The sequence below is a fragment of the Pantherophis guttatus genome, chromosome 10 (genome assembly GCF_059756535.1).
Source record: "Pantherophis guttatus breed Tessera chromosome 10, ASM5975653v1, whole genome shotgun sequence".
NCBI classification, from domain to species: Eukaryota; Metazoa; Chordata; class Lepidosauria; order Squamata; family Colubridae; genus Pantherophis; species Pantherophis guttatus.
This window is the reverse complement of record NC_142072.1, coordinates 11,190,914-11,217,665: the sequence shown is the minus strand read 5'-3', so window position 1 is coordinate 11,217,665 and position 26,752 is coordinate 11,190,914. Positions and strand designations below refer to the sequence as shown.

Genomic DNA, 26,752 nt, shown 5'->3' with positions numbered 1-26,752 from the left:
GTGTGTCTTTTTCTTTTTCGTAGGCTTTTATGTGCATATTCTTTCTAGCCAGGTTTTACCTACGTAAGCTAAGATGTTCTACAGCCCTGGTTCTGTGAAATCTTATTCACATATATACATACATACATACATACATACATACATACACACACACACACACACATACATATAGATATATAGATATATATATTATATATCCCAAACTTATAGATGATAGTTATAGTTAGTTAGTTAGTTAGTTAGTTAGTTAAATAGATAGATAGATAGATAGATAGATAGATAGATAGATAGATAGATAGATTTCATATATATTTCATATGTATTTCATATGTATTTCATATGTATATGAAATGTGTGTGTGTGTGTGTGTGTGTGTGTGTGTGTGTGTGTGTATACAAACACTCCTGCGCTGAAATCTGCACTTTTACTAACAAGATTGGGATCGAGATTTATAACATTCCAATAAAAAGGGGGGACCCAAACGGAAAGAAGGGCCCGGCCTTCTCCCGAGCCTCCGCGAACAATAGCGGGGGCAGCCACCTCCAAAGCGAGAGAAACGGGGAAACGAGCCCGTTCCGCTTGGCCGCTCGGGCCCTTCGCGTAGCTCGCCTGCCCCGCAGAGGCCTGGGCCTGGCATCCCTCAGGCCGGCCTCCCCAGCGCCTCCTCAGGCGGCAGGGGGCGGCGTCGGGCCGGGCAGGCGGCTTCTTTCCCCGTCCCTCCCCTTCCCCACCTCCCTGCGCTTCGGAACATGGCGGCGGCGGCGGCGGCGATAACGGCGGCGAGGGACTGAAGCAGCCCGGCGCTCGGCCGCAGGTGAGCCCGCGGGCGGGGAGGCCGCCGCGTGGGGAAACACGAGCTCATGGAGGCGGAGGCGGCCTGGCCGCCGGGTACGGGACGCCTCCGCCCCGCGTAGGCCCAGCCCTCCCTGGGGCAGCCCGGGCCATCCTGGCTGAGTGACAGCGGCCGGCCCGTTCTCTCTTCGGCGGGCTTGGTTGGCTCCTTCTCCCCGGCCGCCGCGGATGGGCCTGCGGGGTGGGCGCTTCCCTCGCTTGAGAGATGCCTGGGGTGTGGTGTGTGTGGGTGCTGTGAGAGGGGATGATGAGGGGGTCCCTGCCTGGGGGGGGCAGCCCCTCGCTTCCTCGGACGGGGGGTCTGCTCTGGCTCCTTCGCCTCGTCTTATGGGGGGGGGGAAGCCGAGCCTTTCTTCCTCGCCTGGCCTTCTGTGGGGCATCCTGAGGCACCATGGCCTCCTTTCCTGAGGGGGGGGGAGAAGGGGGGAGGGGAAGGTCCCCCCAAGAGAGACCCCCCCCACAGACCCCAGGGAGGATCTGAAGGGGCAGCCCCATCTGGAGGGGCGCTCCTTTGGGTAAGGAGGCCCCACCAAATGGAGGCACGTGTGAAGGGGCTGTCCTGGGATGCAATTTGGGGGGGGGATGATTTAGGGGTCCTGGAAAGGAGCCTGATGGGGGCGGTGGGTGAGGGGGTGGAAAGGGGGAAGCTGTGGGCCAGGGTTGCTAAATGAAGGGGAAGGGGAAGCAGGAAAGGGGGGGTGACATGAAAGCAGGACAAGGGGGAGTTGTTTTTCATGGTGGGCTTTCTGGAGTCACTTTTCTTTCCTGCTGCAGAAATCAGGAGTTAGGATAAAATTTGTCTCTTCCTAATAGATTTCTTGAATCCTTTTTTTTTTTGCCCCCCCCCCTCCTGATTTGTTCCTCTGTGATTAGGATTCCCCTCTGGTTCCTCTCTTATCCTCTACCTGGCTCTGGGATATTCAGGGATTCATCAGAAACCTTCCCTAAGTGTTTGATGTTTGTTTCCCCCCCCCCCCCACCAAAAAGCAATTTGGGATAGTCAGATGCATGCTTTGGGCTTTCTTTCTTGTGATTAAAATGATGGACTGGGGTTTACTGAGGAAAGCGGGCTTCAGAGTACAAAGGCATCCTAAGAATAAATAGAGGAAATATGATTTTAACTTGGTTCTTTTTTAAAAAAAATAAAAATCCAACTTTATTATTAAGTGAATTATCTCCCTCTTGGGAAGCATTTGGCAAGTGTAAGCCACCCAGAATTGTCTGGAGTGGGCAGCCATAATAAATGTAATAATACTAATACAGTAACAATTCTAGTTACTGGAAAAAAATAGGTCTCTCTCACACACACACACACAAACACACACACACACACTTCTGCAGATTTAACTTGAATTGGCCACTTCACAAACCAGATAATCCATTTTGTGGCTTTGCATAATATTTTCAACTGTCAACTAACCCAATGGTCTGGGTTAACAAAACACACTAATCTGCAGAAAACTGATCAGCATTACAGGCAGCCAAGCTTAGCATGCTGTATGAATGCAGGCGCTAGTTTGGAACAGAATTGTTTAAACGTGTTGTATGAACTCAGCCATTTTGTTTACAGATGTATGTGCATATATTTCGGATTGTTACAGTTTTGATGCCCGTATCACGGTTACTTTTTGAAATTTAAACTCTGGGTTTTATTTTTTTTTCCTGATGCTTAATTTTAAATGTGGCTTACATGTTTGAACTTCAGCCAAAAATATCACTGATGGATGGCAGTATTTTGTTTTAGAAATAGATTGATGTGCAAAATAAAGTTTCTACATTCATCCACATAGAAAGGGACTTACTTTTCAAAAGCTATTTTAAGTCCGGGGTATGTCTGTGGTAAAGAGCTCTATTAACAGAGGTCTGTGGTATATTCCCTTGATAGGCTAGATTTAGTAGTCCCTTTGATTTTTAAAACTTGCTTGGCCTTTAATTTGCTCTGTCTTGATGGTTATTCATTCAACTGTAAATTAGTCTTACCTGTCAGGAACAGGGTACATGTAATTTCTCAACGAAAGGATTGATGTTGGCTAAACATAAATATTAAAAGAGGCCTAAAGGGGTAGCTATTCTTCCTGAGACAATTCCATATTACTGAAATGAAGGCCATACAATTGGATGGACAATCATCCATTTTGTAGTTCAGATGTTTGAAGCTGAAATGCTATTGAATCACTGAACCTTTTTCTGATTTAGTGATGCACAGTGAATATATAGTTAAAGTGCCAAATATATCTATTAAAAAAAAGGATATAATGAGATTTTGATCTCAATTGTTTTGCCATTTTGCATAAAGAAGAGATCCTCTTTTTCCTTGCCTGGCCATTTTTTTCCTCAAAATCTTCCCTCAGCTTTTTCCACTCACTCTAAATAGAATTTTTTTAAATTATGAATTGTTTGGAGGTACCCGATGCAGCTGCCTTGCTGAAGATAAGGAGGTTTTAATCTGGTTGGCAAATGGATGGGAGATTATCTGGAAACCTTATGCAGGTTGCCTTAAATTCCATAAGGAGAGATAAATATTTTTTTTAAAATGTGGAACTCCGTCTATCATGCTGTGAAAGAAGAAAATGAACAATTTGTTTTCCAGACCACTAAGCACAGTTCAAAATGAAATTGCTTTATAAGAAAGGGCAGTTTAAACAAGACAATGGAAAACCTATCTTTTCATCAAGAAAAGCTGTGATTTTCAGTTGTGGTTTATTTTTCAGAAGAAAAAGCAAATCTTGAACAAGTTACAGATTCTCAGATGGAAGACTTGCCTTCTGAGCCCAAATATTGGAAGGTAGCTGTGGTTACATTCGCTGAAATAAAACTATCTAAAGCCCTTGCTATTAAAATGCCTCTTGTGTTTTATATAATTTAATTTCACGTTGGAAAGAGATATAAAAGTTGATCCCCGGATTAAATGAAACAATGCTGAGGTATCTGCTTCTAGCATTCAGTTTAGACTGAGGTGATTCTGTAGATTAGTGTCAGTTCTGATTGTTTTGTTCTTAAAGTTAAGCTCACAAAATAGTTTACTTGTCCCTGTACAATAAAACCAAAAGTAATAACTCTCTTTAATATAAGGCTGTGAGTGCTCAAACTCAAATTAACTTGGAATGGGTTTTGTGGGGAGTTTAAATCTGAAATAGACTATGAGGGGAACATTGCAGTGTTGCAAAATTGTCACCTGTGTATACCATTCTCCAGAGGCTTTGGGACTACACTTCCGTGGCAGTCTGGCCAGTGGTTAAATTACAGGAATTGTATTTCAAAAAATCTTGAAGCCAATAGATTGTCCATCCTTAATGTACATATTTATGCATGCTGCAGAGACTTACTAGGGAGAACCTTTCCTTTCTTTTTCATAATATAAGAACTACTAGGTAAAGCAGGGGTGAAATGCTATCAGATCGGACCGGTTCGCCCGAACTGGTAGTAATAAAAGCTACCAGTTCAGGCGAACCAGTAGTAAAAAAAATGCTACTGGTTCAGGCGAACCAGTAGTAAAAAAATGCTACTGGTTCAGGCGAACCAGTAGTAAAAAAATGCTACCGGTTCAGGCGAACCAGTATTTCCGATGATCAGCTGTGCCACGCAATTTATATTCGCTAGAAAGCAGGAAATCCTGCTTTCTAGCGAATCTAAATCACGCAGCACAGCTGTCTCCCCCCTCGCTGTTCTACTTACCTTAGAAAAGGCTTCTTAATCCTCTTTTTTCAGCACTGCGTGGTATCACCTGCGATGCGCATGCATGCTAAGCACGTGTTTGGGACACACTGTGCATGCGTGTGCAAAGCGAACCAGTAGCAGACTTCAGAGCATTTCACCCCTGAGGTAAAGGTAAAGGTTCCCCTCACACATATGTGCTAGTCGTTCCCGACTCTAGAGGGCAGTGCTCATCTCCGTTTCAAAGCCAAAGAGCCAGCACTGTCCAAAGACGTCTCGGTGGTCATGTGGCCGGCAGCACTAAATGCCAAAGGTGCATGGAACGCTATTACCTTCCCACCAAAGGTGGTCCCTATTTTTCTACTTGCATTTTTTACGTGCTTTCGAACTGGGACAAGTAACGGGAGCTCACCCCATTATGTGGCACTAGGGATTCGAAACGCTGAGTTGCCGACCTTTCGATCGACATGCTCAGCAACTTAGCCACTGAGCCACCAAGTAAACTGGGCAGTTTTAGGGCAGGCAAAACTATCTTTTTGTGCAATGCATTATTCAGTAAATTAAGTCATGGCCAGTGAGACTTGTTTCTGAAAAGAGAAACTCATAGAGGGGGGGATTGCCTTTGGTTGGCTATAATCATTAATGGGTTCTGCACTTGCTGGTGAGGAAAACAGCAGAGGAGATTTGGACTGTCTCCTACGCAGAAAAGACGGCTGGATTAGATCCGCCAGAAGTCTGGCATTCCTTCCCCATCTCCTGCTTTATGTTCTTGCATTCATGAACAGTTGAAACATTATTTGAATGACCCCTAAGAATCCTACCTTGATTAAGTGGCACTTAAAGGTGCTCAGCCTAAGCCAAGTTAGATGTAACATTTGTCACATAGCTTGAGATAATGTGTGATTGATGTTTTTTTAAAAAAATAACCTATAGCTGTTGCATTGGGAAATAGGCTGGGGTGAGAATTAAATTCTTTGTGGAAAAGAATGATTTCCAAACTACTCACAATAAGAGAAAAGACAGAGGGTGTGTGTGTGTGTGTGTGTGTGTGTGTGTGTGTGTGTGTGTGTGTGTGTAGATTACATGTAAGCCATGAGTTAGCTCCCAAGATATTTAAGCATCTCACTTTAATATATAGTAGATGATTTTGTGCCTTCCAGTGGCTTTGCTGATAGTCTGCAGAGCCAGAGGGAAGACTCAATGTTGTAAACCCAGTATTTATACCATAGATAGGAAAGATACATGCTGGGCATTACAAGACAAGATAGAAAGACCTGCACATGGATTAGAGAACAAACAAAAATATATACGATATCATCAAGAGAGTAAAAGAATTGAAATGGAAATGGGCTGGTCACATAGCAAGAAGAACAGACGGCAGGTGGACCAAGGCAGTCAAAGAATGGATCCCACCTGATAAAAAGCATCCACGAAGGAGACCTAAAGCAAGATGGATCGACAACATCAGCAAGTATTGTGGGCCCAAAGGAAAGTCAAAGACCATATTGGTTGGAAACATGTAGAAGAGGCCTTCATCCTGCAGTGGATAGACAATAGTTAAAATGATGATCATGATCATGATATAGGGTTAAGTACCCAGGGCTTCCAAAGATGTTTTTTTATCCAGAAAGCAAAGTGAAAAGGAAAATAAACTGAATTGCTAAAAGTGAGACTTAACACTTTCCATTAATTGTGAATTATCTTTCCCTTTTGTCTCCATGTCACAGGAAGTAGGCGTGGCTTCCTCTCCTAAAACTGGCCATTTGCAATGTTGCTGAAGGCTGCCTATCTGGTTAGTATATATTTTTGATGGATTTTCCTGAGATGCTTCAGATGTTGCAAAATCCTTCTGCTTTCTGTCAAATTTAGAGATGAAATATCTTGGGAGGTCTATCACTTTAAAGTCTTGTGACCAAACACTGATTATTCTACAAAGACAACCTAACTGATAAATCAATTAAGATTATTTTGTGATTTGCATTTTTTAAATTGGCAAAGCTATCTCTTTTATTATTATCACCCTACCTTTTTTTCCACATACAACTCAAGGTGGCAGACTCCTTCCTCCTATTTTCCCCACAACAACAATTCTGTGCAGTGGGTTTATTTTGAGAGAGAATGACTGGCCACCCAGCTGATTTTCATACTTAAAGCAGGATTAGAACTCACAGTTTCTAGTCTTGATATCTTAACCACAAAACCAAACTGGCTCTCTTGAAACCAGGCAGTTACATTAAATATGTCTTAATGTCAATTTCTATTTATTTATTTATTTAGAAAATATAATTGCCAGTCTTTCCCTGAACCTCAGGGCAGCTTACAAGGAACAGTGAAAAGTTTATTAACACACTAACAAAATGTAACAAATGTAAAACAGTGAAAAGTTTATTAACACACTAACAAAATGTAACAAATGTAAAACACAAGCTAAAACAGTGTTTCATAAATACATTTCATAGCTGTATTGTTATTTGATTGAGGCCCACTTTAAAGTGCTGAAAAATATAAATTTGTCCAAATGAAGTATTGGGTTCATGCGCCCTTGATTCTTCTAATGCTCAGCAAAATATAGATATTTTTATCATATTTTTAGAATGTTTAGTGAGTATTTGATATTCAGGTATGAAGGAAATGCTTTTTTCTTCCTCTCAGAACAAGGCAAAGTTTTAAGATGTGTTTTAACGCAACCCCCCACCTCCCCCACTCCCTTTCTACCCTTGATCTGCAAGAATATGTGCAGACAAGGAAACATCTCCTAATTAGAATTCACAGCTTTTACTTCCCCAGTTATTTCTAATCTGAAAATGGTTAACAACTTTAGTGTCTTCTAGGGATCAGAATAAATTGAATTCTCACACTTTCTTGGAGGTTACTCTCTCTCTCTATCTCTCCACTGCTGTACTCTTTCAAAAAAGTTGGCTCCTGCTCTGTTTTGCTCTTGGGTCTACAAGAGCAAAGCAGTCCAGGAATCTCTTCATGCTGTGTGGTTCCCCTCACCCTCCAACTCTGATAGGCCCCTGTGACCGTGTGAGTACATTAGTCTTCTCCCATTCAGAATAATATGTATACACACACAAGCTCAGCTTCTCTACTATTGGAGGCATCTGACTCTGTGCCAGAAATTACAGGAGGCTCCCAGTTCTTTGTGATAACTGTATCTAGGGAACTGTACTGAGTAATGAATTGCTGGAACTATTCTCTGTTGTCCCATTGAGCACGTTGTGAGCAGACATAAAGCAGGGCTTCTCCTAATGTGGTGTTGGTATTGACAGTGAGAGAAGAGAGGGTCAGAGAGATAGTCTTTCCAAGTGCACGCAGTAATTGCTGTAGTGGAATTTGTTAAAGCTCATGAATCCTGAGTCTTGCCCGTGATCTCATTCTTTAACATCAACAGTGAGAAAGGAACCAAGCTTGTTTTCCTTTCTTAGAATGTATAGTCATCTTCTGCTAAGTAAGATCCTTCTTGCCAGGGGTGAAATGCTACCGGTTCACACCGGTTCGGGTGAACCAGTAGTAAAAAAAAAAAAGCTACCGGTTCATCCGAACTGGTATTTCCGACGAACAGCTGGGCCGTGTGGTTTATATTCGCTAGAATGCAGGAAATCTTGCTTTCTAGCGAAGCTAAATCACATGGCACAGCTGTTCTCCCCCCCCCCCACCACTCGCTGTTCTACTTACCTTGTCAAGCCTCCTTTTTCCACGCGCAGCGTGCGTTTGGCGTGCACTGCATGGGCAGTAAACTGGTGGCGGAGGATTTCACCACTGCTTCTTGCCATCTTCCCAACACTCTCCCACCCTCCCCTCTCTGTCCTTGCAGAAGCTACAGCCAAGAGACTTTTAGTAGCCAGGAAAATTACATTTGCTCCCTGCCTCGTGGCATGTCTCTTAGCTCCAGGCTTGGCCGGGCTGCTTGCCAGAAGTGTTTTGGCCTCTTCTAGCCTTCCCGTTTTCTTTGCTATTTTGCAATTTTAAGAGGAGGCCAGCCATCGGGAAGAAGTCTGCATGGGAGCAACTCATAAGGGCTTGCTGGACATTCCCTGAAGTTCCTGGGAATATGGGATAGTGATACGTATAAATCCTGGTTATTTTCCAAAAGGTTTTTAATAGGAATTTTCCTGGACACATGTGCTCCGAAAAAAGTATTTTGAACTTAGTGAGCATATTCTTGGTTAAAGAATAAAAGGATTCTGTTCTGATCCTTAAAAGTCATATAAAGGGAAATCTAATTGAGTTGCAAGAATTTTAAAAATGTACATTAAAATATAATAACCAAATTAGGATGTTATACATCAACACAGCAGGGACACAGCAGCTCAGGGGCTAAGACGCTGAGCTTGTCGATCGAAAGGTTGGCAGTTCAGCGGTTTGAATCCCTAGCGCCGCGTAACGGGGTGAGCTCCCGTTACTTGTCCCAGCTTCTGCCAACCTAGCAGTTCGAAAGCAAGTAAAAAATGCAAGTAGAAAAAATAGGCACCACCTTTGGTGGGAAGGTAACAGCGTTCTGTGCACCTTTGGCGTTGAGTCATGCCGGCCACATGACCACGGAGATGTCTTCAGACAACGCTGGCTCTTCAGCTTTGAAATGGAGATGAGCACCACCTCCTAGAGTCGGGAATGACTAGCACATATATGCGAGGGGAACCTTTATCTTTACCTTTTACATCAACACACAAGTATCTAATTTTTTGCATAAGACATTCAAACATGTATGTTTCAGGTTAAAGGGCATTCCAGAGTTGAGATTATACACAACCTGCTTTACCATAGTCTATTCTGGAAGTGTGACTGATAGTCACCTGTTGGCTTCTGGTGAGGTCATAGATTATATATACTACGGTATGAGGTTGACAAACGGGACTCTCAGCCACAGACACCACTTGACAAAGCAGGGGGGAAAAGATGGATTTTTTAAAAAAACAAAAATCTATGAATGATAAACCTGTTCCTTCAAAGGGAGTGCAATAACAAAGCAGCTAAGGCAGTTTCCCCTGCAAAAAAAAAAACCAAAACAAAAACACTGCAAAAAAACCCGGAATGGAATGGTTACAAGTAGTTGATTCATTCATAAACCCTGGAGCTAAAATACAGATGTTTGCAAAGAATATTTGATTTGAAGTTTGGAATTAAAGAGAACTTGATTTGTAGTAGGGCTGCTTAAAATTCTTGACCATTTCTCAAGACAGTTTTGTGTTCTCTTTTTACTTCCAGTCCTCTTCAGATTAGTAAACCTAAGCCAGTTGCAGAGTGAGGCCCTGTATCAGGCAATATAATGCGGAAGCCAAGCCCTCAGAAAGGTAAGTTGTAAGCCAAGCCCTCAGAAAGGTAACAATCGTTTCCGTAAAATGACATGAGACATTAATAAGGCCATTGGTGAAGGGAGTGTATGCTCTTAAGCAAACATCCAGACAAGAAGGACATTGGGTTACTATAAATACCAGCAAGCTAGAAAACCACTTCAAGTTAATTTGCATCCCTTTCTTCTTTCATGCCTTTTGTTGGCTGGTTGCTGTTGTTTCATCCTTTTTACCTCTGTTGCATACATGCTAACACTCTTTTAGACAAATCTAATTCCTGCAATAAATATGTTTGTTGGCTTCATTAAAGGCAAGGAGCTGCTCTCAAGTAAAACTGTATAGGATTTTATCTTTTATCGTGAAAACATTTTCGATAAGAACATGACCCTTTTCTAGGTTAAATCAGGTCTGTCTAATCCCGTATTCTTTCTCACCATGGTTCTCTAGCACAGGGGTATCAAACTCAATTTCATTGTGGGCCGCATCAGGGTTGTATTTGACCTGGGGGGGGCGGACCGGAGTGGGCGTGGCCAGGGGGCGTGGCCAGCTCGACGTCACTCATGTCGGGGGTACCTGTGGCGGCCCGAGCTATCTGCCAGCGAAAACTGGCTCCCGAGCTCCATTTTCGGCTGTGACGGCCTCCTGCAACCATCTGTCAGCGAAAACGGAGCTCAGGAGGGCCTCTGTTTTCACTGACAGAGGCACCTTGGGCCAGTCCTTCGTTGTTTCCAGGGTGGCCCCATGAGCCAGATCTAAGCACCCGCAGGCCTTGAGTTTGACACCCCTGCTCTAGTTGGTTCTCAGGAATAAAAAAAAACACTGTCATCCTCTCCTATATGTATGTAACTAGTACCAAAGATCAGTGCTGTAATGAATGCTCTGCTAGTGATGCCGACCATTCGCTTATTTTGCCTAGGAAAGTGATGGCTAACCTTTTTGCCATCGCGTGCCAGGAGAGGGGGGGGAGGGTCACGCGCGCACGTGCCCACGCGCATGTGTGCACAACCCCCTCCCCCCCCCGCTCCTGCCACAGGATGGCCTGGTAGGCCCATTTTTCTTTCTTACCTGGTTCCAGATCCTCTCTGTGAATCTGGGAATGGCGAAAACAGCCTTTCCCATTCCCTTGGAGGCCCTACGGAGGCTGAAAGGGCCCATTTCCCAACTCCCGGTGGGACAGGAAGTGACATTTTTTGCTGTCCCCAGCCTCCAGAACCTCTCTAGGAGTCTCTAGGAGCCTCTTTAGGAGTCTGTAGGAGCCTCTCTAGGAGTCTCTGGAGGCTGGGGACAGGAAAAAAGTCACTTCCTGTCCCACCGGGAGTGGGGAAATGGGCCCTTTCAGCCTCCATGGGGCCTCCAAGGGAGTGGGAAAGGCTGTTTTCGCCGTTCCCAGATACACAGAGAGGATCTGGAGCCAGATAAGAAAGAAAAACGGGCCTTCCCCACCTCCCCCAGGCCCTCCAGAGGCAGGAAACAGCCTGTTTCCCTACTTCTGGTGGGCCCAGAAGGCCCGAAAATCAGCTGGCCGGCACACGCATGCGCCCCAGAGCTGAGCTGGCGTGCCCACTAATATGGCTCCGCGTGCCACCTGTGGCACGTGTGCCATAGGTTCGCCATCACGGGCCTAGGATGTGTAGTGGCTGGCCACCTTTTGGATTTCTCCCCCGCAAACTCCCTACCTTCTTGCTCATCAGTGACACTTTTTTGCCCTCATGACATTTTTAAGGCAGTCCTAGCTTGCCATTCTGTGAAGGGGCTGAAGGGAGCTCTTTTTGAGCCCATACTGCCTCTTTGGCACCATATGCTTACAATCCCAGCATGGTGCAAGCCAGTACTGTGTTGGCAGATGCCTCCTTGCCTTTTAATGAGGCATGAAACCAACAGCCAGGCTACCTCACAGTACTTTCCTCTAGCGGCTGTAATCTTTCCTTCTCCGAGAGAAATTATGCTTGGGTTGTGGCATATGCACGCCAGGCAGATTTTCCTTAAAACTCTTTGTCTGTTTACTGCTCTCTTTTGCCGCCGCCTCCTCCTCTTACCCGACACAACTCATCATCTTTGGAAGGAAAGAAGAGCTTCTGATTAAACCAAGATTTTTTGTTTGTTTGTTTGTTTGTGTAGCTTTCTGCTAAATTTACCCAGAATAATATAAGAGGAGATTGTAGTGAAAAGCACAGGTTCTGCTCTCCACTGTTGTCACTCTTCATTTACTACAGAAAGTAGAATAATTTCTCATGCCAGGTTTATGCTGCTGCTGCTGCTCGCTGCTTCTCCACTTTTAACTTCCTCCTGCTTTGAATTGCTTTTGGGTCTCTGATGGCTCCTCCCTCAGGATTGGTAGCCCCTCCCCCTCTGCCCTCCGCATTGCCCCTTAAAATGAGAGCTTATGGAGGAAAAGAGCAATCCAGGTGAGCCTGCTGAGAAGCCGCTGGAGCCCTGGATAGTAAAGATGCTGCTTGATTAGTTAAGACAGAGCCCAGCCTCTACGGATGTAAGCCTCTCGTGCTCAGTTTATCATCATTTTCACGGAGTACAAATCCTTCAGCTGAAACTGCTGCTGTGGTCTCTGGTTATGACTACTATATAATACAATTCAGAACTAGCACCTGTGTTTTTAACCAGGCAGCTCGTTCTCCGCGCACGTGTCTCTCTCGAAAGCCATTGGAGGATATATAGGGGTTGTCATCGTCACAGGGGTGGGGTTTTTTTTGGCAGCAGCTTCTCTTTTCTCACTTTTGAACATCTGTCCTCATCAGGGTTTGTTTCCCTCAAAATCAGTGACAGCTTTCAAATACAGTTTCACCTTTTGAAAGCCGGGAAATAGTTTGCTGCAGCCAATAGGCCAAATAGTTCCCCAACAACGTCTAGAGAGAGTATTAGAATTTTCAGATGAAAACTTAATGTATTGCTTAATGCATTGTAAGCCGCCCTGAGTCTCCGGAGAAGGGCGGCATATAAATCAAATTAAAAAAACAAAACAAAACACTATAAGGTCTTGTGAAATGTCGTGTCTTGTTTGGCACTTAATTGAAAATGAATAAATGTGTTTTTATTTAATTATGGAGGCCTGTAGACCAAGGATGCCATTATGTCTAGGCATTAGATTGCTGACTCCTGATTTTGCCAGCCTAACCCTAACCCATGGAGGGGGGGAGGGATACATTTGCAAAATGTCAGACACAATATTACAGCCAAAAAAAATCTCTTTAGCCCATATGACAACGTTCTCTCTCTCTCCCTCTCTCTCTCTCTCTCCTCTTCTCTCCCTCCCTCCCTCTCTCTCTCTCTCTTTCTTTCTCTCTCTCTCACACACACACGGTGGAACTTCTGCCATGATTCTATCCCACCGTCCTGCAGATATATCCACACACCCTTGGACATGTCTGTATGTCTGTCTTGTGGAAGTGCTTGAGTGTTTCAGAAGATGATGTGGCACTCAATGAAACAAACAAAATGTTAACAAGTTATGACATTTATGTAGTTATTTACCAAGCACCATCTAAATTATATTAAAGTAACCAAAATATATTTACAATCCCCAAGACATGTCACAACTTGTGAGCACCCCTAATGTTTGGAAATTGAAAATTGGCAAATTTGAGACACCCTAAGTTTTCAAAAAAGATTCACAAACTTTAAAAGTGACTGCACTAGATAGCTCTGTGAGATAGGTCTTCAACCACTTAAAACAGGCACTATAAATACCACACACACTTCTAGAGAGAAGTTCCCTGAGGATGGGCGCCAGCACGAGTCCGAAAGCTTGGAAGACAAACTCTCCAGTCCTGGTGACCGACCCAGATTGAATCCTGCAGGTCTACTGGATCCTGGATCCCCAGTGTAGTTGCTCAGTCATTTCTCTGTTCGTTTCCTTTCCACCATTAAGATTATCGTGTATAAGATAGTCAGACTTACACATTTTTTAAATAAAAAATTACATAAACCGGAACAGGGTGGTCTGAAGGAATGTAGGTACTGTATCCTTTTCCCCTTGGATTGAGGGCCAAAAAAAAGCTGACTTGATTTGCTTAGTGGAGGGAAGATGTCTGACAATGAAGGTGAAAGATGCTTTGAATTTGTCCAAGCCCTAGTAAATATGTTGCATATTTGCTTACATGAAAAAAAAAGTCATAATACTGTAATGTGATTAATGTGGGGTTATTTTCTTTTTACTCACTTTAATGATCTTAGCAATAGATTGGAAAGATGGCAAAAAGCACAAGTATGGACGTCTATCTGAACCCCCTTCTCAGTATCAAGGTATGGATGTTTCTGTCTTCTTTTTTTCTTCGTTGAAGAATTAGGACATAATTCTTCAGAAAAGGGAATGACAAATAGATGAAATGATCTCATTTAAAGTGTCCACAAAGCTGCCTTATATGTAACTCATTCAATTTGATTAATTAAAATTAATTCTAGCTCCAGAGTTTCAAGTAGAGATTTTCCTTACCTCTTTTAAATGAGTTCAGGAAAAAGATGCCAGAGACCTCTGAGCACCTATAGAACAGGTGCTTTTACCTAAGGAATATTGGTCTCTGTGCTGATAAAGAAATCATAATCATAGGCATCTGTTCTGGGCAAACCGTTTGCAAAAATGCAGTTTGTGAACTTCAGTAAGGATGCATATAGCTAATAACGCGGTGGCTCAGGGGCTAAGACGCTGAGCTTGTTGGTCGAAAGGTCGGCAGTTCAGCAGTTTGAATCCCTAGTGCTGCGTAACGGGGTGAGCACCCGTTACTTGTCCCAGCTTCTGCCAACCTAGCAGTTTGAAAGCACGTAAAAATGCAAGTAGAAAAATAGGGACCACCTTTGGTGGGAAGGTAACAGTGTTCCGTGCGCCTTTGGCATTTAGTCATGCCAGCCACATGACCATGGAGACATCTTCAGACAGCGCTGGCTCTTCAGCTTTGAAACGGAGATGAGCACCGCCCCCTAGAGTCGGGAACGACTAGCACATATCTGCGAGGGGAACTTTTACCTTTACCTTATAGCTAATGAGTACAATATCTCTGATGGACTCAGAATTCAATGTATGTATATAAGCACACAAGCTCAACTCTTAAGGTGATAACATCTGAGATATAGCATATTTCTATAAGCATAATTGGCAGTGAGAACGATTAATCAGTGGTAACAGCTTGCTTTCCAATGTTGGGGGTGCTCCATCGCTGGAGATTTTCTAGAAAAGATTGGACAACCATTTGTCCAGGATAGTATAAGGGCTCCTGCCTTGGACTAGAAGACCTCCAAGGTTCCTTCCAGCCCTGTGATTCTATGATCATTCTTTGCTTGAAGTTGCTACCATTTTGATGAACACGATATATGTGAACCAAGGCAAGATGAGGTGTTTTCTTAGATACTGACTTTTTGTTGTTGTTGTTCTTAGATATGCAAAGTCTCATCTAATTCCCACATAACAGCCTATAGTCGCAAGTTAATCTGTAGTATATAATTGTTCCTCTTGGTATCTATAAAAGGAGTCCTATTTTTTTTTATTTTTTTTTTTACAAAACAGAGGCTGGGGAGCCATCTATCAGGAATGCTATAGTAGTGAACTTCAGGTTATCAGCAACAGTTGGACTAGTGGCCTTTTAAAGGTTCCAGGGCTTCATATGTGGGAAGGATGTAAACCAGTGGTGGGTTGCTACCGGTTCTCCCCGGTTCTTGTGAACCGGTAGTGGAAATTTTGAGTAGTTCGGAGAACCAGTAAATACCACCTCTTCCTGGCCCCACCCCCAATCTATTCGCTGCCTCCCGAGTCCCAGCTGATCGGCTAGAAGGAAAAAAACTGTTTAAACTCTTGCTGCGGCGCTTCAAAGGGCTGCCCTACAGCTGATCAGTGGTAAAAGACAGTGTGGTGGTAGACAAGTGCTCTCCAAAAACAAATGGGTAGACCGGAACGCTCGAAAAACAAATGGGTAGACTAGTACAGCTCTGCAAGCAGTTAAAAGCCTGATAAACCAGTACCTCTGCTAAATCCTAAAATATTGTCACATGACCATCAAACCATGCCCACAAAATTGAGCCTTGGTAGTACAGTGGTCTAAGGCACCCTGTTATTAAGCTGGTTATTAAGACCAGCTGCCTGCAATTACTGCAGGTTCGAATCTCGCCAGGCTCAAGGTTGACTCAGCCTTCCATCCTTTCTAAGGTAGGTAAATTGAGGACCCAGTTGTGGGGGCAATAAGCTGACTTTGTATAAAATATACAAAAGGATGAAGGCTATTGCTGAGCACATTGTAAGCCGCCCTGAGTCTCCGGAGAAGGGCGGCATATAAATCAAATTTAAAAAATAATAATAATAAGCCACGCCCACAGAACCGGTAGTAAAAAAATTTAGAACCCACCCCTGATGTAAACCCTTTTATCAAATTTCTGATGGTGACCTTCTCTTGTACAAGCCGTACTGTTCAGCTCGTTGACTTTGATAAAGTGGTGGTCATTAACCCAGATAGCTTCAAAAGGAGGGTTGGATTCTTAGAGGGATGGCCTTTTTATCACTATTGGCCCATGATGTCTAACTGAAACCCTTAAGCCAGGGTTTACTGCTTTACTACTAATATCTAATATTTGGGACCAACAGTAGGGAAGAATATTGCCTTTTTATTTTGTTTACTGTGGCGACATTATTAGGCTGGATATGCTTATTTAATTGGCTTGTATATGTTATATATGTATGTGCATGTGTGCTGTTTATGTGAATTTATTTGTATCTTTTCTTTTGAGTTAATTTTGCTGCATTCCCATAGTATGAGCCATATGGAGCTGGCAATATGAACAAGCCCTTAGAGAAAAGAGGGCAGGTTGCCACTGAAAACAGTTGGATGATTATCAAAATGTAACGAAGCTAATTGTCGCATGAAAAACTATAAAAACAAATGATGTTTTGTTAATTCTCTTATAAACTGAAAAAACTTTTTTTTTTGCTATATTAAAAGGTCATGTGGTAATTATTAAAGTGTGAAGTTCTATACTTGAGATGGATATCGTTAAAAGTACAATACTTGACTTTTCATACTGGCTCAGCTTATACACCATAGTAAACACTAAATCAAATGAAATAGGATTATCCATAGAATAACCTATACCCAATCAAATAAATCATGTTAGGGTTTGATGTCATGGTCTGAATCACAAAATATCCCAAACTAGCCAACCTCTTTTTACATTTGTTTAGCATAAGGTTATGCAACCTTTTTGATTCTATGTCCCTTTACAAAATCATTTTCAGACTCTGTACATGTCATTGCCTTCTTATTATGCACAATCCATATTCAAGGCTGACTGTTGCTATTACCAAATCTTGATGTAATAATCACGTTAATCTAATTCAAAGCAGCCAGAAGTCACGTGATCTGAGATTATATGATCTAAGATAAGACAACTATTTAAGACAATATAATGTATATAATATAATAACATAATAAATATTTATATTCAAGTAAGACAATCATATAAGTATATATGATCTAAGATAAGACAACCATTTGTCTGAAATGATTAGGGTTTCCTGCTTAAGCAGGGGGTTGGACTAGAAGACCTCCAAGGTCCCTTCCAACTCTGTTACTCTGTTATAAATGACAATCTTTTGCCAGACTGAAAATCTTGTAGAACTCTGGGGCATGGCATCACCATGATCATATCTGGCTTCTGATGTCAGCACCCTGTATCTGAATCAAATGTATCTCTAAAGTTTATAGTCACATCATTGGAAAATGCTGACCTAGCATGATTTGTGAACACAGTAGCTGTGTTGTATTGAGATCCAACTCTGCATCCTAAACAGTTTCCTTCTATTCGTATATTAAATAGGCCAATTCATTTTAAGAGTACAGTACACAACTGTTAAAAGGGATGTGGTGGCTCAGTGGCTAAGACGCTGAGCTTGTCAGTAGAAAGGTCAGCAGTTCAGTGGTTTGACTCCCTAGTGCCGCCTAACGGGCTGAGCTCCCGTTACTTGTCCCAGCTTCTGCCAACCTAGCAGTTCAAAAGCATGTAAAAAATGCAAGTAGAAAAATAGGTGGGAAGGGAACAGCGTTCCGTGCACCTTTGGCGTTTAGTCATGCCGGCCACATGACCACGGAGACATCTTTGGATAGCGCTGGCTCTTTGGCTTTGAAACGGAGATGAGCACCGCCCCCTAGAGTGCAAGGGGAACCTTTACCTTTACCCAACTGTTGGAGGAATATTACTATATTCTTTTGCCTACCAATTAAACACAGAAGTACCTGTTTTAGATAACATGAGAATGTCAGGTTTGTGTGTTCCCTTCTCTTTCTTGAATTCATGATACCCCATATCCTGACACCAGTATTATAAACATATCCCTGAGGATGATGAGCCAAGGGAAATCTTGTTATAATGATACAGAAAGTATAAAAAATGTCAGTACATTGAAGTAGACATTACAGAAAGGAACTTGATTCACATCTTCCATTTACATTGCCATGTCTCAAACGTCATAACATGTAATTCAACCCTAACAGTCCATCTTGAATTCTTTGTTTGGATGAGGAAGCTATTTGTGGCAGAAACGCTTTTACTTCTGATATTTACAAGCTGCTTTGGGAAACTTGTTAGCTAAGAGTGGGATGGAATGTTAAAAAAAACAAGTAAGCAGCAATCTTTTTAATAGCATGCAATAATACTGGGATTCCAAAGACATGGAAGAATGTTATGAAGAATAAAGGAAGAAGAATATAAAAGCATGTACTCTGATTCCACTACAAAAGAAAACCCACTTGCTAGAATAAATATACTGCTGTGTGTCCCTGGGAAAATGAAACTGGAACATGCTGTAAGGGCAGCACATAAACTAAAAACTAAATTAGATTTAAGCTTTGGCTAAGTTAAACATTCTCTCCTGATCTTTTTATGACTAATGCCCAGGTAATTTATCATGTCTCAGACCTTCATCCAGACCAAGAATTGTTGGAAAAGAGTTGATTTTTTTTCTTTCCCTACAAAGAGGCCAAAAGGGCCCTCGGTAACCAGCCGAGCGACAAACTGTTTATTAAAGACCGAGTGGCTTTTTTCAACCGTGCCTCCAAACCTTTCGTCACAGCCAACTTTTGTTCTCCATCTTCTCTTCAGGTCATTTTGCCTGGGATAAATACTTGAAAGAGACATGTTCCATCCCAGCTCCTGCCCATTGCTTCAAGCAGGTAATGGAGCATTCCATGTTCTAAAAGAGTTGGGATGAAGGGGTCTGCTTCTAGTCGGCTCCTATACAAGTATGGAATAGACTCCTCTGCCTTCTGTTGGTGGGAGAAGAACAAACAAAGCAGGTACCCGGTTGTAAATTCTATACTAGAAAAAAAAAGGTGCACTATGAGTTCTAGAGTTGATGAAATAGCTCAGGAACCTTAGTTCGCAGGTATCGCTGATTTAACATGGGCTGTGTGTACCTAAGGGTGCAGGTAGTCCTCGACTTACAACCACAGCTGGGACCAGACTTTCCAAAAGCTGAGTCACGCTCAATTTTACAATCTTTTTGCCGTGATTGCCGTGATTGTTAACTGAACCACCGCAGTTGTTAAGTGAATCATACAGCCGTTAAACGAATCCACCTTCCACCCTTGACTTTTGCTCGTGGGAAGCCAGCTGGGGAAGGAAATGCAAATGGCATTTACGTGACTTTCAGCACACAGTAACCATCCTAAACACATGGCGGTTGCTACACAGCCGAATTTTGACCCCGGGGGTGCTGCAATGATTGTGTGGAAGTGTGCAATGAAGTGAGAGAGCCAGTGATAAGTCACTTTTCCAGTGCTGTTGTAACTTCAAATGGTCACTAAATGAATGGTTGCAAGTTGAGGACTACCTGTACATCCAGATAAGACATTTCCTGTGTTGTTCTTACAAAATAACTCCAGGAAAAGGGAATTCATTCACTATTGCTTCCCGCTTGTGACCTCTCCCTCTCCTCTTTTTTCCACACTGCTTTTACTTGTTTTTAAGATTGAAATCTATTAGAGGGAAAGAGACAGAAAAAACACTGACTATGTGAGGAACTAGCCTGAAAGGACCTAGACCATTGCATACGCATTCATAGCACATTATGATTGTTTTAGACTTGATGTAAATAATTGCTTTAGACTAAACGTTAATTAAACAGGATTATTGTCATAATATCTGAGCTCAGCTATGACCTGCTGGGTATTGTCTTTGACTAGAATTTTAAAAATAAAAGCCACTTTTACATAGATGGAATGCACTGTAGTAACCAAAGGGAATAATTGCCAAAAAATGAGTCAATGTATAATTCTTAGCATGCCCATTGTTTTAATATCGTTTGCCAAATGAAAGTACAAGAAGCAAAGATTTTGGAGTACTGCGGAAGTGTCGGATGTAATATGCTTGTAAAGGCACTGGGTGTAATTCCTAGCATGTTCAGTTCAATGGGATCAGAGTAGGCAATATCATGGGAATTGGGTGAATGGTCTGTCTGACTTGCATAAGGCAGCTTACCATGACCTCAAGAGCATTCAGTGGAGAAGGTAAGCATGGAACTGGTTTAGTAGTAATAAAGTGGGACCGTTTGATTGGAGTATGAAATTCTGCCTGTTTTACCTCAAAAGATACTGAAGAACAAAAGGAGGGAGAAAAGTTTAGATTTAAATGTCTTCAGTTGAAGAGAATTAATCTTCCATTGATGGTTGGATTCTCCTCTCTTCCCCCTGTCCTTATCCTGTTCATTTCTCTTTTGCATACTTGACTGGGAATCACAGCCCCAAAAATTTCATTGATGTTCAGAAGCCAGGAACAATGTAGGGAATGAGGAGGAAGGAAGAGGAGTTTGGGGAAGAGCATAAAATGAACTGCCTAAAAGATGAAGTGTGACCAAAAGCCTTGTTCTCCTCAGTCTTACGCCCCACCCAGCAATGAATTCAAGATCAGCATGAAGTTAGAAGCCCAAGATCCCAGAAACACCACGTCAACTTGTATTGCCGCTGTGGTGGGGCTGACAGGTGCCCGTCTCCGATTACGTCTCGATGGCAGTGACAACAAGAACGACTTCTGGCGTCTGGTAGATTCTTCAGAAATCCAGCCCATTGGCAACTGTGAAAAAAATGGCGGGATGCTCCAACCTCCTTTAGGTGAGTTGGCCCAAAAGAGGATTACTGTTTTCATCAGTACCAGGAACGGTATCCCTGGCATATGATGTTTTTACAAATACGATGTTTGTGACAGACTTGAACATTGGGCTCTATCTAACAAAATGAAAGTCAACAGTGAAAAAAAGTAAGGTTCTACATTTAGGCAAGAAAAACAAAATGCACAGGTACAGTATATGTGGTACCTCGCTCAATATTATTAACTGTGAGAGGGATCTTGGAGTCCTAATGGACAACCATTTAAATATGAGCCAGCAGTGTGCAACAGCTGCCAAAAAAGCCAATGCAATTCTGGGCTGCATAAACAGAGGGATAGAATCAAGGTCATGTGAAGTGTTAATACCACTTTATAATGCCTTGGTAAGGCCACACTTGGAATACTGCATCACGTTTTGGTCACCACGATGTAAAAAAGATGTTGAGACTCTAGAAAGAGTGCAGAGAAGAGCAACCAAGATGATTAGGGGACTGGAGGCTAAAACATATAAAGAACAGTTGCTGGAATTGGGTATCTCTAGTTTGATGAAAAGAAGGACTAGGGGAGACATGATAGCAGTCTTCCGATATCTCAGGGACTGCCACAAAGAAGAGGGAGTCAAGCTATTCTCCAAAGCAGGAGGGCAGGATAAGAAGCAACAGATGGAAGGAAACTAATCAAGGAGAGAAGCAACCTAGAACTAAAGAGAAATTTCCTGACAGTTAGAACAATTAATCAGTGGAACAACTTGCTCTAGATGTTGTAAGTGTTCCAACACTGGAAGTTTTTAGGAAGAGATTGCATAACCATTTGTCAGAAGTGGTGTAGGGTTTCCTGCCTAAGCAGGGGGTTGGACTGGAAGACCTCCAAAGTCCTTTCCAACTCTGTTATTCTATTCTATTCTAAATACGATGTTTGCTAATCCAGGAGGCCTCTTGTTTTACTAATTGCCTTTTTGTTGTGGTTAGTGTTGGTAGAGGAAGTCCCATCTCTTTTATATAAATCACTCACCGTTTTCAGAAAAGCTCCTGGCTCCTGAAAAATCCCTCATGACTTCAATAAACCACAAGCACCTGATGCTCTTGCCATATCTAACAGAAGACTCCTGCAAATGAGAAGAGTCTTGCTTTGTCTTCCTGAAAAGCACATTCTCTTATCGATTCCTAAATTTGCTGAGGTTAATTCTGCTTTCCCCTTTGCTGTCCGTGGTGGATTCCAAGGAATTACTCCCCAAGTTGTAAGCAAGTCAACTCGTGCTAGCAATAGCAATAGCACTTAGACTTATATACCATTTCATAGTGTTTTACAGCCCTCTCTAAGTGGTTTACAGAGTCAGCATATGACCCCCAACAGTTTGGGTCCTCAGATAAATACTAGCTGAGGACTGCTTAGCCATCTCGAGGGCTTTCTTTTGTTTGCTGTATTGATTGCAAAAGATCTTAGTCTGGTCGTTCTTATGTGATGTTGTCCTTATCACAGGAAACTAGGATAGCAGCTAGTCTGAAAGTCGGTTTAAACTAAATTTAAATATTTTGAAGGCTTTTGATCCAGAGTAGCTCATGAGATGCATCATTGATTATTCCTTGAACATTTGTTGACTTACTGGTCTGGAAGTTTTTTTTTTTTTTTTTTTTTTCCATATAATTCTTACTGTTTATCTGAGTAAGGTGGTGTTATTGGAATCGGCGGTAAAATACGTTAAAATTAAACGGTAATAACGATTCTGTTTTATTGAACTACATCAGCACCACTTCCTTTGGCTCCCTTTGTTTATTGCCATTACAAGGATGAACGTTCCATTTTGCACTGAAGTTTTCTTATATCAGGGTGATTCCATTCTGTTTCTCATGTCTGTAAATTCTGTACTTCCTTTACACTTTTCATAGATTAATGCACTGTGAAAATATTTACTATTTAGTAACATTGTTACTGGGAGATCAGTATTACTGAATGTTGTGTTGGTGCCTTCGTAATGGAAGGATGACTGTTAGGATGTTCTTCGTTGCAGCTACTATTTTAACAGCCTCCATCTCCGCTTCAGGTTTTCGTCTGAATGCTTCCTCTTGGCCTATGTTTCTTCTGAAGACTCTGAACGGAGCAGAAATGGCTCCCATTCGGATTTTCCATAAGGTACTGTAGCATGCAGCCTTTCTGATCCCTGAAACCACCTGGTTCCATTTGTTGTGATAAATAAGTCTAGCGACCTCTGCTTGATATGCCACTTGTTGGAAAAATATATATTTATTTGGTATATTTATACAGTTGCCCATCTGCCAAGGCACATATAAAAACAGAACAGATAACAACTGAACATAATCACAATCCATTACATAAAAAATACCAAGTCAAGGCCCCTAAAAAAATTTCACTAGCACTTAACAGATTAAACTGCACCCACATGACAGCTCTGTTAGCCCCCTGGTCCAGTACTTCTGGAAGGCTGACTGTTTGTCCATATTTGGAAGGGGGCTGTTCCCCAGGACAAGTGCCATGATAGAGAAGACATGTTTCATTTGTGGGCCAGAGCTTGTCCACTCTCCAGTCTGATGGGACAGGCAGAAACCATCTATGGGGAACGCATCAAATTTGCAGATGACACCAAGCTAGCAGGAATAGCCAACATTCCAGAAGATAGGCTTAAGATACAGAAGGATCTTGACAGACGTGAACATTGGGCGCTATCTAACAAAATGAAATTCTATGGTGAAAAATGTACGGTTCTACATTTAGGCAAGAAAAACAAAATGCACAGGTACAGTATATGTGGTACCTTGGTAAATAGTAGAAACTGTGAGAGGGATCTTGGAATCCTAGTGGATAATCATTTAGATATGAGCCAGCAGTGTGCAGCAGCTGCCAAAAAAGCCAATGCAATTTTAGGCTGCATAAACAGAGGGATAGAATCAAGATCACTTGAAGTGTTAATACCACTTTATAATGCCTTGGTAAGGCCACACTTGGAATACAGCATCCAGTTTTGGTCACCACGATGTAAAAAAGATGTGGAGACTCTAGAAAGAGTGCAGAGAAGAGCAACAAAGATGATTAAGGAGACTGGAGGCTGAAACATATGAAGAACGGTTGCAGGAACTGGGTATGTCTAGTTTAATGAAAAGAAGGGGAGACCTGATAGCAGTGTTCCAATATCTCAGGGGTTGCCACAAAGAAGAGGGAGTCAAGCTATTCTCCAAAGCACCTGAGGGTAGGACAAGAAGCAATGGGTGGAAACTAATCAAGGAGAGAAGCAACTTAGAACTAAGGAGAAATTTCCTGACAGTTAGAACAATTAATCAGTGGAACAACTTGCCTCCAGAAGTTGTGAATGCTCCAACACTGGAAGTTTTTAAGAAGATGTTGGATAACCATTTGTCTGAAGGGTGTAGGGATTCCTGCCTAAGCAGGGGGTTGGACTAGAAGACCTCCAATTATATCAGGGAGAAGCAGTCCCAGAAGTAACTTGGCCCTAAGTTGCTTGCTTTATGTATAATCAGCATCTTGAATTGTATTTGGACATCTGCTGGGATTTCTGGATGAGATTCCATGAGTAATATCTGTAGGCTGAAGAGATAAATCTTGGGAGAACCGAGTCTCTTTAGGCAATAAAATGGAATCACGTTAAGTCGGGATTCATTCTGTGTGAATGTGTTTGTGTTAAGATTAAAGGCTAACAGGAGGGAAAGCTGAATATAGAAAAATCCATTCAAGGATTAAGGTGGATGCAAGAGAGACACTTGAGAAAAGAATAGCTACCAAACAATTGAGATCTCAGGATGGGTCGGGGGCAGCCAAGATTTTAGGCTGTGTTATGCTTATATAGATGACTGGACTCTAGCTTGGTAGAAACTGCTCTTTATCTTTTTTGGCTCGCTTTAACTGCAACAAAGGAAATTTATATAATCAACTTGAGTCCTAGATTTCCTTAGAGTGTGCCAGGTTTTAGTAAGAATTATTGCAGGTGTCTGACAGCAACCTTGACATTTGGGAGAAGCGGTAATTCAACCTGACAACAGGAAAAGGGAAGGAATGTTAGGAGAGGAAGAGTTGGCTGGCTATTTCAAGAAGTCTGGACTTGCAGTCATAATGTTCAAGCCTCCTTTTTAAAAATCAGGATGTATTTTTAAACACACACACACCCCTTGCTTTAATGCTGCCCAGATGGAACAGATACCGCTCACGGAGCAGAATGTTATTTCTCTCATTATACTGTGACATTTCTGTTCTCCATAAATGCTTTTCAAATGGGGCACTTGATACTTTCAGCACGCCTCTGTCCTGTCACCATTCAGGATAACTTGGTTTGAACTAAGTTATCCTTTGGGTGAACTTTAGTTAAGAACTTCCCAAATATAGCCCTCCCACGCAGCATGACTTCTTAAAATCAAGTCAGTTAAAAAAATGGTATCTGGCTATTATTGCTCAGATGTAGAACTTAATCAGATTTTTAAAAAAAAACAAAAAACACCAGAATTTCACAATGCATCTGAAATTGAAAGGTGAAGCATTTGAGTCATACTGATGCAGAATCTCGACCTCTTATGGTACCTTATGCAAGAGCATTTTGAGAACCATGACTAGACTGGATCTATGGTTGACTTAATGATGTTTGCTGGGTCTTTCTCCTCTAGGAGCCACCATCTCCATCCCAGAATTTCTTTAAGATGGGGATGAAACTTGAGGCTGTAGACAGGAAGAACCCACATTTCATCTGCCCAGCCACTATTGGTGAGGTACGGGGTTCTGAAGTCCTTATCACTTTTGATGGCTGGAGGGGAGCCTTTGATTACTGGTGCCGCTATGATTCTCGTGACATCTTCCCTGTTGGCTGGTGCTCATTGACTGGTGACAATTTACAGCCCCCTGGAACAAAAGGTAAGTGTGCCATCACAGTTTCTACCACCGTTCACCCATCTATATCTCATATATCCATGTGATCGATCAGTAAATCAGAGAGGGAGGCATTGAAAATGGCCTGGGCCAATCCTTAAAGTACTACCTAATAGGAGGATGCTACAACTTGGTTAGGGAGCACTGGCTCAGTGGCTAAGTCGCTGATCTTATCGATCGAAAGGTCGGCAGTTCAGCAGTTGGAATCCCTAGTGCTGCGTAACATAGTGAGCTCCCGTTCCTTGTGCCAGCTTCTGCCAACCTAGCAGTTCGAAAGCACGTAAAAAATGCAAGTAGAAAAATTGGGACCACCTTTGGTGGGAAGATAACAGAGTTCCATGCGCCTTTGGCATTTAGTCATGCCGGCCACATGACCACGGAGACGTCTTCGGACATCGCTGGCTCTTTGGCTTTGAAACGGAGATGAGCACCGCCCCTCTAGAGTCGAGTAAGACTAGCACATAACGTGCAAGGGGAACCTTTACCTTTTACTTTTACAACTTGGTCATTGTAGGACCAAGGAGGGTAGCCAATGATATCTCTTCCTTTCAGGTGTAACCTAATCTAGGAAGACAAAGCAACAGTGATGGTGGCTTCTCCAACCTAACAATTGTTGTTTAATTCCAGATCCTTTAGTAAAACTTCTCTATTAGCCATAATTTAATCTTGGATGAAAGTGCCAATCTGCCATGTGTCTCAGAGTCTAATTGTTATATAAGGGAAATGTGTCTCTCTGTCAGCTTTGTATGCCAGGGTGTTTTGTAATATAGCCAGCTAGGATTGGGGAACATTGAAGGCAAGAGGGAATGGTTCTGGTTTGTAGAAATTCTCACTGATCAGAGAGTTTCCCTGCATTCTACTGTATTTTTACTTTTTGTATTCTTTTTTCATTTTCCATTTTATTAAGTGCCTTAAAGGTTTGCCAGAGTAGAAAGGCAGGGTATAAATCCAATAAATTAACAGCCCTGGAGAAAAAG

General features: G+C 42.4%; 1 protein-coding gene across 11 annotated transcripts in view; it reads left to right on the top strand.

Annotated features, from left to right (window-relative positions):
• The first annotated feature begins 632 nt into the window (after positions 1-632).
• SCMH1 (Scm polycomb group protein homolog 1) overlaps positions 633-26,752 on the top strand; it is a 51,078-nt gene continuing 24,958 nt past the window's right edge. For 4 of the 11 annotated variants that reach the window (XM_087876600.1, XM_034423584.3, XM_034423586.3 and 1 more), the window contains exons 1-8: positions 668-814; positions 6,234-6,298; positions 9,715-9,800; positions 13,989-14,057; positions 18,891-18,961; positions 20,662-20,896; positions 22,933-23,021; positions 25,517-25,760. In XM_087876600.1, the coding sequence (XP_087732726.1) occupies positions 9,776-9,800; positions 13,989-14,057; positions 18,891-18,961; positions 20,662-20,896; positions 22,933-23,021; positions 25,517-25,760 (733 nt within the window). In that variant the 5' untranslated portion in view covers positions 668-814; positions 6,234-6,298; positions 9,715-9,775. Of the gene's footprint in view, positions 815-6,233; positions 6,299-9,714; positions 9,829-13,988; positions 14,058-18,890; positions 19,085-20,661; positions 20,897-22,932; positions 23,022-25,516; positions 25,761-26,752 lie in introns of those variants that run through there. The other 7 variants (XM_087876602.1, XM_087876604.1, XM_087876599.1 and 4 more) reach the window with 5 other exon arrangements.